General features: G+C 46.0%; 1 protein-coding gene across 1 annotated transcript in view; it reads left to right on the top strand.

Moving 5' to 3' along the window:
• The window catches only part of LOC111964771 (A disintegrin and metalloproteinase with thrombospondin motifs 2-like), a 222883-nt gene that overhangs the window by 205136 nt on the left and 5365 nt on the right, over positions 1–12382 (top strand). The window contains 12 exon segments of the mRNA XM_023988582.2: positions 307–439; positions 2711–2824; positions 4937–5082; positions 5451–5626; positions 7553–7681; positions 8953–9033; positions 9157–9323; positions 9626–9785; positions 9904–10036; positions 10215–10422; positions 10613–10742; positions 10908–11000. Of these exon segments, the coding sequence (XP_023844350.1) occupies positions 307–439; positions 2711–2824; positions 4937–5082; positions 5451–5626; positions 7553–7681; positions 8953–9033; positions 9157–9323; positions 9626–9785; positions 9904–10036; positions 10215–10422; positions 10613–10742; positions 10908–11000 (1670 nt within the window).

Genomic DNA, 12382 nt, shown 5'->3' with positions numbered 1-12382 from the left:
CACCAGAACTGAATGACTCCAACATCAAACAAACAACCAAACAAACCAACGGAACTCCACTTTAATAGGGCTGTCAGTGGTCACGTCATACAGAGCTTCTATTAATGACTATTACAGTCTCCCACATAAACAAATCATGCAGCCTGAGGAAGGGTCCTGAACTTACATTTTTCTGCAACTATTGTTCCAAACAAAGTTTTGTAAAACATTTGAATAGAATTGTGCCACTCTGTTTTTATTCACTGAATATAAAACCTGAAATGAATGTGACAACACTGTTAGGTCACGATGTCTCTTTTGACCCAGATCCTACGAGTGTCTTCGTGATGACCCCTACGAACATAACTGGCCGTCCCTGCCCAGACTTCCTGGTCTGCACTACTCCATGAACGAACAGTGTCGCTTCGACTTCGGCGTGGGCTACATGATGTGCACCGCGGTAAGAACTTCCCAAAGGAACGAGTGGTATACTAACATATGCACTAACTATTGCTAATACTAATATATACATACTAGATGAATATATGTTACCAGAATAACAAGTACCACTGTAGTGGTGCCAGCAGTTGAAAAGCCAACCACTTGACTTCAGAACCACTTCACACTTCAGTCCCCAATGATACAGGGTTACATGAATAACATGGATAACATCCACACCGCAACAAAATAAGTCCTCACTCCTCACTGAAGTCCCTACTGATATACACTGAGTATACAAAACATTATGAACACCTGCTCTTTCCATGACATAGACTGACCAGGTGAATCCAAGGGAAAGCTATGATCCATTATTCGTTATATCCACTTCAATCGGTGTAGATGAAGGGGAAGAGACAGGTTAAAGAAGGATTTTTAAGTCTTGAGACAATGGAGACATGGATTGTGTATATTTTCCAGTCAGAGGGTGAATGGGCAAGACTTTGAACGGGGTATGGTAGTAGGTGCCAGTCCCACCAGTTTGTGTCAAGAACTGCAATGCTGCTGGGTTTTCCACTCTCAACAGTTTACTGTGTGTATCAAGAATGGTCCACCTCCCAAAGGACATCCAGCCAACTTGACACAACCGCGGGAAGCAATGGAGTCAAGAATCCCTGTGGAATGCTTTCAACACCTTGCAGAGTCCATGCTCAGACAAATTGAGGCCATTCTGAGGGCAAACGGGGGGGGGGGGGTGCAACTCAATATTAGGAAGGTGGTCCTGATGTTTGTTATACTCAATGTAGGTCCCCACTTGAATAGGTCCGTCCCTCAAGGCATCTTGACACTGACTGAGGATCTTATCTTTTTAGACGGCTTATCTTTGTATCTCGGGAGCTGTTTTGTGATTGAGAGATGAGAGTTGAGCTGACCTACTCTTTGCAGGGCTTTGCACTCGTTGCTAGATTACCCTTTATTCTCTTGTCAAACCATTCATTCCTTTAGCTGCAAAAGGTGGGCCAGGCTGGAACACAGGTAAGGTTACCCCCCCCCCCTATCCTCCCCCAAACCCCCCCTCGGAGCGATGTGGCCACTTTCTTTTCCTTCTGATTATCAGTATGGTTGTCATCGTTACTTGTTTATCTTCCGTTCTTTCGTTCTGCCCATCGTCACATTATCGTGACTGGCATGTGTTCTGCAGAATTCTAAACATACACTTTTTTTAGTTTTCATTTAATGCCCAAAAGAAAAAGAGCTCTGGATTTCTCCCAAACAGCTAGCCAGAAAAAGTTAACCATAGCGAATGAGCTCAACACTGACACACACACGGCGCCTTACACTGTAAATCTATGTGTCACTATTTGGCCATTCAGAAAGCGATATTGGCAAAGATATTGGAAAAGGGATGGGAAGAAAGAGAACGAGAAGTCCTTTCCAGGCAGAAAGAAAGGTCTGGTGCGAGAGCTGCTTTCCTATGTTCAGGTTTAGGATCCTGCAGTGTCGCGTGCCAGCCTACCAGGCTGATGTCATCAGTGCCAACCGCAGGCTGACCTTTGACCCTGTTGTGAGCTCAACTGTAGGGGTCACCTGAGGTCATTCTGGGTAGAGAGTCTGGGGTCTGCTTTGTTATTGTGGAAAGGGGGACAGAGGGGGGAACGGAGGGAAACAGGTGAAAGAAAGAAGAAGCAGAGACTCCATTTAGAAATTATTAGAACTATTAGTTAACTGTCCCTATCAGGGCCATGGAACGTAAAACCGAATAAGGACAACATTATCCTACTCTGTGGGGCACCAATTGACAGTTGACCTCTTACCCATCACATTCTGCTCTCCCTGCCCTCCTCTCTGACCCCACAGAGCTGCAGGTTCTCTCAGTCAGAGAGTCTCTCTCTCCTCATCCTCTTTGGTTTTGTCTGCATGCTCTTTGGCTTCCTGTACAGCCGTGTTGTTGTAACAGTGAAACAGTGAAGGACTACTACAGCACACTACCGTCTGGACTCTTATGGATGTTATTGAGGTTTTGTATCTTTTCTTGTACATGTGCAGTACAGTCAATGGTCCAATTGATCTGTTCTCTCTGGTGTAGTAGGTCTGAGGTGATTTCTGGAATGTTCTGTGATGCTAGCTACTCCCAGTGTCTGCGTGTCTGTATATGAGACAGAGGGACCTGTTGCAGGTCACCTGCCTTGCCTGGTGATACTCTATGTTTTCGGTAAAGATCCAGTTACTGGCTGTGTGTGTATAATGTGAGAGGATGTGCGTGTGAGGATTCTTCTCTGTCTGTCCATTGCAGTACCGGACGTTTGACCCCTGCAAACAGCTGTGGTGCAGCCACCCTGACAACCCCTTCTTTTGCAAGACCAAGAAAGGACCACCCATCGATGGCACCATGTGTGGGGATGGGAAGGTACACGCACGCACACACAGTACCAGTCAAAAGTTTGGACACACCTACTCATTCAAGGGTTTTTATTTTATTTTTTAACATTTCCTACATTTTCTACACACTCTTGGCATTCTATCAAGCAGCTTCATGAGGTAGTCACCTGGAATGCATGTCAATTAACAGGTTWGCCTTGTTAAAAGTTCATTTAAGGAATTTAGCCCTATTTGGTAAAAGACAAAGTTCATATTATGGCAAGAGCAGATCAAATAAGCAAAGAGAAACGACAGTCCATCATTACTTTAAAACTCGAAGGTCAGTCAATCCGGAAAATGTCAAGAACTTTCTTTATTATGTGCAGTCACAAAAACCATGAAGCGCTTTGATGAAACTGGCTCTCATGACTACCGCCACAGGAAAGGGAGACCCAGAGAAACSTCTGCTGCAGAGGATAAGTTCATTAGAGTTAACTGCACCTCAGATTGCAGCCCACATAAATGCTTCACAGAGTTCAAGTAACAGACACATCTCAACATCAACTGTTCAGAGGAGACTGCGTGAATCAGGCCTTCATGGTCGATTTTGCTGCCAAGAAACTACTACTAAAGGACACCAATAAGAAGATGAGAGTTGCTTGGGCCAAGAAACACAAGCAATGGACATTAGACCGGTGGAAATCTGTCCTTTGGTCTGATGAGTCAAAATGTGAGATTTTTGGTTCCTACCGTTGGGTCTTTGGGAGATGCAGAGTAGGTGAATGGATTATCTCCGTAGATGTGGTTCCCACCGTGAAGCATGGAAGAGGTGTAATGGTGAATTCAAGCATGGCTACCACAGTATTCTGCAGCAATACACCATCCCATCTGGTTTGCACTTTTATTCGTTTTTATTTAACTAGGCAAGTCAGTTAAGAACAAATTCTTATTTACAATGATAGCATAAGAACAGTGGGTTAACTGCCTTGTTCAGGGGCAGAATGACAGATTTGTAAACTGTCAGCTCAGGGATTCGATCGAGCAACCTTTCAGTTATTGGCCCAACACGCTAACCACTAGGCTACCTGCCACATAGTGGGACTACCATTTGTTTTTCAACAGGACAATGACCCAACACACCTCCAGGCTGTGTAAGGGCAATTTTATCAAGAAGGAGAGTGATAGAGTGCCGCATCAGATGACCTGCCCTCCACAATCACCCAACCTCAACCCAAATGAGATGGTTTGARATGAGTTGTACCGCAGAGTGAAGGAAAAGCAGCCAACAAGTCCCAAGCTTATGTGGTAACTCCTTCAAGACTGTTGGAAAAGCTTTCCAGGTGAAACTGATTGAGGGAATGCCAAGACTGTGCAAAGCTGTCATCAAGGCAAAAGGTGGCTACTTTGAAGAATCTAAAATATAAWTTCATTTAGATTTGTTTAACACTTTTTTTGGTTACTATATGATTTCATATGTGTTAGTTCATAGATTTGATGTCTTCACTATTATTCTACAATGTAGAAAATAGTAAAAAATAAATAAACACCCTTGAATGAGTAGGTGTGTCCAAACCTTTGACTGGTACTGTACACACACACACACACACACCACACAACACACACCACACACACACAACACACACACACACACCACACACACACACACACCACACACACACACACACACACACACACACACACACACACACACACACACACACACACACACACACACACACACACACACACACACACACACACACACACACACACACACACACACACCACACACACACACACAACACACACACACACACACACACACACCACACACACACACACACACACACACACACCACACCACCACGAACACACACACACACCACACACACACACACACACACACACACACACACACACACACACACACACACACACACACACACACACACACACACACACACACACACACACACACACACACACACACACACCACACACACAACCACACCACACACACACACACACACACACACACACACACACTACACACACACACACCACACACACACACACACACAACACGACACACACACACATCACCCTAATGGTAAAAATAATACCATCCTACAGTTTCTTCCCCTCTCTCGTCCTATCACAGCACTGCTTCAAAGGTCACTGTATCTGGCTGACCAATGACATGATAAAGCAGGATGGTGGGTGGGGCGTGTGGAGCCAGTTTGGGTCCTGCACTCGTACCTGTGGAGGAGGGGTGCAGTTTAGAACCCGAGAATGCAAAAGCCCCAGGTACGGAATTCTTTTTACCCTAAATATCGACAAATCTACCTAGCAACACTTGCATAGTATCATGGTTAAAAAGCGTTAGAGCTTGTCGTAACAGAACAGAACATATTCACTGTTCACATTTACCAAGTGAACGGGCTCCTGAGTGGCGCAGCGKTCTAAGGCACTGCATCTCAGTGCTGGAGGTGTCACTACAGATCCTGGTTTGATTCCAGGCTGTATCACAACAGGCCGTAGTCGGGAGTCCCATAGGGCGGCGCACAATTGGCCCAGTGTCGTCCAGGTTTGGCCKGGGTAGGCMGTCATTGTAAATAAGAATTTGCTCTTACTGACATGCCTGGTTAAATAAAACATTTCACTGTTGTCTCCAGGCCTGCTAATGGAGGTCGTACCTGTCTGGGGACTAACTACCAGTTCCAGCTGTGTAACAGCCAGGAGTGTGAGGAGCTRTACAGTGACTTCAGGGAGGAGCAGTGCCGTAGCTTGGACCCTGAGTTTGAGTTCCACAACAACAAGCACCACTGGCTGCCTTATGAACACACGGAACGTAAGTGGCCTACACACAGACTTCCTGAAATGGTGGGTTATGTGCCATAAGGTAGCTCCTCTTGTGTGGAGGCAGATTGGGAAGCAGATGTTCTGTGTGTGTTTCAAGGGGGGAGGGGGGTGTGTTATGGTCACCGACAGCTGGTTTGCTGCTGACTAGTATGAAAGCACCCATTTTAAAAAACAGAACCCTTGCCTTTGAACCTTTCTGAAACGATAACCCCTTTCTTGAACCCCTTTTTTTCTTCTATCTCTAACCTATCTCACTCCACCTAATCATCTGAGCTCTTTTTCAGCCTGTCTGTCTGTGTGTCAGTGTGTCGGTCGGTCGGGGTGTTAGTCTGTGTGTTGTTCGGTGCGTCGGTCAGTCTTAGTCGGTGTGTTGGTCGCTCTCTCTCTCTCTCTCTCCCTCTCCCTCCCTCCCTCCCTCCCTCTTTTCTCAGCTAGTCAGCTGTTGTGACTCACAGAACATAGTCATACTGTATGTGTTTAAACCATCAGAACCCAGCATGGGATTCCCATAACATCCCTTTTTTGTCGCCGTCTCCCCAAAAAACGCCCTTACCTCATCTATAAGTGTGAGTATGCGTTTAACGAGCGTGTGAGGCTTGCAGATCCAGTCCCCATGCCAAATAGTTTTTCTCCACGTTGTCTCAAGTGCGTGCGGGAGAGGGGAGAGAGAGAGGGGGGAAGAAAGGGAAGGGGGGAAAGGAGAGGTACGGAGAGAAGTTAGAATGAATGCCATTAGTGTGTTTTCATCTCCAGGGTTTAGAGATAGTGTGAGAGAGAACAAGAGTGAGTCTGTCTGAAAATCTAGACTTTGCTCCGAAATCTAATAATTAATTACACCTGTTGTAAAATACTGTCAATGTTGTGTTTTTAGCCATAAACATCCTCCTAACATTGCTCTACAGTTTAAAAAAAATAAACTTTTTAACAAGCATTGATTGTTCCAGCTGCTCTGGTCATCCAGGGTCCAGCTGGTCAGGGCAATCTCACCCAGAGAACTCTCTCCCCCTCTGGGATGATCTGTGGCATCGSCCCCCCTCTCTGGGGACTCTGGCTGGAGGAGTGAGGGAGTGAGGGACTGTGTATTGGCATGAGTCAATGAGCACTCACATCCCAATCTGAGCGTTTCTAATACTTTGTAATATCAGTAAGGTAATCACAGTGCATTTGGAACATTGCATACCGAAGACATAGTTCGAGTCATCGCAGATCAGTTCCCGTGTGGCTCAGTTGGTAGACCATGGTGCTTGCAACGCCAGGGTTGTGGCTTCCGTTCCCATGGGGGACCAGTACAAAAATGTATGCGCTCACTACTGTAAGTCACTCTGGATAAGAGCGTCTGTAAAATGTAAATCATATAGGGATTCTGTGGTTTACATAGTTGAGTCAATCCTCAGGAAATGTGTTTTGCAGCAAGTTTTCATACACAATGAACATTCAAATCCACTTCAATACCAATCTTGCATGCCAGACTTTATAGCTTTTGCATAGTCGGTATATACACACGTCTGGCTCGGGAGATTACATAAACACATACAGGCTAGACAGAGATCCTCCATTGCCTACACAAAGGGTAAATAACTCTGAGCTGTATCCTTATTGTAGGGGATATATGCTGGGCCTGGCTTGTACTTCGTTTAACCTCCCCCTCCCCTCCACTTTCATGTTTTCTCTGCAGACTGACTCTGTGATTTACCTATACAGTATAAATCCAGATCCCTTCACAGCCTGTTCTGTAATACTGTCAGATATAGTCACATTGTATACACACTCAAACTGCAGGAGAACATGGAAAATAGAGGTGAAGCTTGGCACAATTAGGGCTCTGTGTCTTAAGACAATGTTTCTGTATGGTTCTGTTCTACTAACGACGGATGTAAATCAAGTATTGCAACGTGTGTGTGTGTGGGTTGTGCAGCTAAGCAGCGCTGCCACCTCCATTGCCAGTCCACGGAGACCCGAGACAAGATCAACATGCAGAGGCTGGTCCAAGACGGCACGCGCTGCTCATACAAAGACCCCTACAGCGTGTGTGTGCGCGGGGACTGTGAGGTCAGTGTGTGTGTCCATAAATATAGCAGTGTGTTTGTTTTCAAATATATGTAGGTTTACAAAAAATATTGCAACCCTAATTATGTGTGTGTGTGACTGTGTGCAACCGTGTGAGGTGTGTGTCAGTGTTCATAACTTTGTGAAGTTTATGTGCGTGTCCATAATACTCTAGGTGTGTGTGTGTGTGTGTCGCTGTGTGTGTGTGGTGTGTGCTGTGGTGTGATGCTGTGGCTGTGTGTGTGTGTGTGCTGTGTGCTGTGTGGGTGTGCTGTGCTGTGTGTGTGTGCTGTGTGTGTTTTGTCTGTGTGTGCGTGTCGTGTGCTTGCACCAGAAAGTGCGGCTGTTGACGGCGTCAGTTAGGCGTCCTCCCAACAGGAGGATTAAATGTGCAGTCTGTGGACGCGAGGACAACTCCAGCTGCAAGATCAATCAAGGCGCAACTTCACTTCGCAGTGCCAAAGACAACAACGTAAACACACACACACACACACACACACACACACACACACACACACACACACCACACACACCACACACACAACACACACACCTACACACACACCACCCACACACACACACACACAACACAACACCACAACACGACCAATTAAGTAATATCGTAACTGAGTTGTCAGACCCTGGAACATGAAAGAGCATGAAAACAGTGCAGGAAGTGAGATAGATGAGGTTGTTTTCCTGGCCTGAGTCCTATTCCGATGACGTGGTCACAACTTCACTGGATAGCTAACTAAAGAGCCCCCTCTACTGGTCACATGGAGATAATGAGCTTGGCCCTTATCAACAAAGCCTCTCAGTGTAGGAGCGCTGATCTAGGATCAGTTTCGCTATTTTAGATCATAATGAATGATATTGTATGGACAGATCAGCACTCCTAATCAGACGCTTTGTGGACATTGGCCTTGGCTAGAATCATGTCCTGTTCAAAGCATTACCATATGAGCAGGATCACCGCCCAATGATGATGTGAATCACTATACCATGACCTCATATTAAATAAATATCATCCAGCTGAAATAGGGAAAAAACAAATTTTGATACATTTCCTGGAATTGACTGTTGTTGACCCTGGCTGGCAAAACTAAGAGCAGTTCAAATTGTATTTGAAATTAACCCCCTGTAGACAGAAATTAGTCCTGAACAATAAAGTTGAATGAAAGTTGAATGAAAATGTATCCTGGCAAAGTTGAAAAGATGTCTTCTCTGTGGGTGACTGGACCTCAGGGAAATGTGGTGTTTTCATTTCAGGTTTCCTCAAAGTACTTGAAATCCCTCGAGGGGCGAGACACCTACTAATCCAAGAGATTAAGCCAACCGCACACATCCTAGGTATAAAATGTGTGCGTGTTTGTGTTTGTGTGTGTGTGTATGTTTGTGTGTGTGTGTGCMTGCGTGTGTGAGTGTGTGTGTAAGTGTGAGTATTCCAGTTTATAACTCCACCTCCCTCCCCAGCGGTGAAGAACCAGGCATCAGGACAGTTCTTCCTGAATGCGGAGGGAGACCTCCCAGAATCCCGTGCGGTCATAGAGAAGGGTGTGGAGTGGGAATACATGAATAATGACCATGACAAGGAGACACTACAGACCAACGGACCACTCAGACACGGAGTCCTCATCATGGTACACACACACACACACACACACACACACACACACACACACACACACAGCACACACACACACACACACACACACACACACACACACACACACACACACACACACACACACACACACAAACACTCATACAAGTCACAAAATACACACTTAATTCTTACCATATATGATTGTTATAGCTTGATTTTGATGGTTCAGAATTACGTCACTGCTAGCTTTGAGTTTTTGACATTTCCAGTCCTGACATTTGCTTTATATATATGACCTATACTAATATGATTGTGCTGTTGTTTCCCCGTGTCCAGGTGCAGTCCCATGGAGATGCCAAGGTGACCCTTTCCTATAAGTACATCATCCACATGGACCTGCTGTCCGCAATAGAGAACAACATGCTGCTGGATGACTCCTCCTTCTACGAGTGGGCCCTGAAGAAATGGTCCTTCTGCTCCAAGCCCTGTGGGGGAGGTATTTKACAGTGACACCACTAGCACAGGAAGACACCGGGGGACTGGGGAACACGATAGGAGATTTGGATGTGGAGCTCTTTGTCTAACAGATGTTTGTGGGTGTGCTGCCTTCAAAGGTAAGCAGTATACCCGGTTCGGCTGCAGAAGGAGAGCGGACAGTAAGATGGTCCACCGACGCTACTGTGAGAACATCAAGAAGCCTCGCGCCATCAGCAGAGACTGCAACCAGAAGGAGTGCTCACAGCCCATGTACGTATGGACATGTTTGTGTGGTTAGGCCGCCGTTCTATGTCACTCCTTGGTCCCTACACTGAACCTGTGAACACCAAAGTGGTTGGAGAGTAAAGGGCTCGTGACCGAAATGGAACAAGGCCTTGAGGTCTGTTTTTGTCTGTACCACCCTCTAACTCTCTCTTGTTCTTTGCAGCTGGGAGGATGGTCCGTGGGAGCCATGCAGTAAGACGTGCGGTAAAACAGGGTACCAGGTGAGGTCCGTTCGCTGTGTTCAGCCCTTAGACAGCGGAAACAAGCGCTCCATTCACAGCAAGTACTGCAATGACGACCGGCCTGAGGCACGCAGGCCCTGCAACAGAGAGCTCTGCCCTGCACAGTGGAGAGTAGGGCCCTGGTCACAGGTAAGGATGGAGGGCTGGGGTTAGAGGGGGGTTCTGGTGGATGAATACATAGGGCCTTATTATTTAGTTTGTATGCATGCAGATGTGTGGTATGGAGTCTGTGTGTGTGTAGGTGTGTGTGTTTATGATGTTGGAGGTTGTTGTGTATAGCCTATTCTCACACTCTTCTTCTATGCTCGTGTGACCACAGTGCTCGGTGACGTGTGCCAATGGGACACAGCAGAGGCAGGCATTGTGTCACACGCGTGACAACACCATCGGTCTCTGCCTGGACAGCAAGCCAGACACCATCCGCATCTGTCGCCTGGCGCCTTGTCCCAGTAAGTATTATGGCCTGGCCCCATTACGCTATACACAACCATTTATTTTTAAGAAATCGGTGGCTTAAAGTCATTTAGTATAGGTAGTGGGGAGTATAAGTCTGTCCTGATGAACTCATACTCATTTTCCTCTCTGATATTATTCCCTCCTTTCTCAATYTCCAGGAGGCTCGTCGGACCTGAATAAGAACGGCAACATCCTGATCCAGTGGCTGTCCCGTCCTGACCCAGACTTGCCCTACCAGAGAAACAGCTCACGTAAAAAACCATCCCTTTATAGCTCTGGGCCCAACCTCCGGTGCATGGCGGTCCTGACCTGGACCTTGCCCTCTCTCTCTGTCCTCTTCACCCTGCAACAGGCCTGGGCAAGGGGTCCTGGGGGCAGGCTCACCCCCTGACCACCCCCCCACCCCCACCCCTGTGTCCGTGCCTGTGCCCGCGCCCGCGAGCGAGCGCCAGCTTTTCGCTTCTCTTTTGGGGGGTGTGTGTCTCTCTCTCTCTCTGTGTGAGACAGCTCTGATTGGGGGAGGTCTCTGGCTACTGTGTGCTGATTGGTTGGTTGGTTCTCTCTTGCTCTGTCTCTCTCTTCTCTTATCTCTCTCTCTCTTTTGTGGAGCATTGTGTTGTAACCGCTGGCCAGTCGAAACTAAAAAGAAAAACATTTAAACATTGAAGAGAAGGTGGAAATGGAAAAAGACAAGCAGGTTTGATTGGCGGCTCTTAGTGGCATTGGTTGAGCCATGGAGTCATGAGAGGCCCCTACTGTTTGGCGGCCATGTTTTGGCGCGAGCTAGTTTGCGAGTCGTCATGGTTCACACTCCTGAGATGCGGGCCGGCAATTTTTTTTGTCACCGCGCCGTCATCATTTGAGGGCGACAAGTGTGAAAATAAGCGAAAAGGAAAAGAAAAAAAAACTAAGTTAAAAAAGCTTATTGTGAATGTATCTTGTCCACAATAGACATCTTTGCTAAAGTGCTCATCTCACATCCTGGTTGCCATTACTAGGAATGAGAACAAAGTTATCTCGTTTCAGGTCCCATTCTCAGACTGACAGAAATTCAGCACCAAGGGACGGAGTTGACACATAACAAAACACTTTTAGGAATTATTGTACACAAAGCTGCTTGGGTGAAGAGGCGAGAGTGAGAAGAGTAAAAGGCTAATTAAAAACAGGGTAAGTTTTACCATGTGACAGGTTGCTTCCCATTTCACCACCGTCATCACACCATCCTCTTTGACTGTTTATAATTAAAGTTCAATAAATGCCAGCCTTATTGCTGCTTTGCAAACTTTACAACAAATACAGTCTATAAATATATTTGTATTTGAATATAGTATATAATATATATACACATCTAAAATCGTATTGAGTAACAATAATATAAATAATAATAATGTTACATAAATGAACACCAGCTGTTAAGCTTATTCTCGCCTAAGTCTACGGAACAATGCTATTGATCACTTCTCGACCTTGACTGTTACGCTGTATTTTTTATTGGATCCTTCTACCATTAACACAGAGAAGTAAATTTTAAAGAAGAGTACAGTTTTAGGGAGGAAAGGGGGTATAGACCTACATTATGCGGGACTGTGCTCAGGTTAGTTGCCTTCTCTCCATTTTCTCAGATGGATAAGTG

Source organism: Salvelinus sp. IW2-2015, linkage group LG6.1, assembly GCF_002910315.2.
Source record: "Salvelinus sp. IW2-2015 linkage group LG6.1, ASM291031v2, whole genome shotgun sequence".
Lineage (NCBI taxonomy): Eukaryota > Metazoa > Chordata > Actinopteri > Salmoniformes > Salmonidae > Salvelinus > Salvelinus sp. IW2-2015.
The sequence above is the reverse complement of the archived record's forward strand: the minus strand, read 5'-3'. Positions and strand labels throughout refer to the sequence as shown.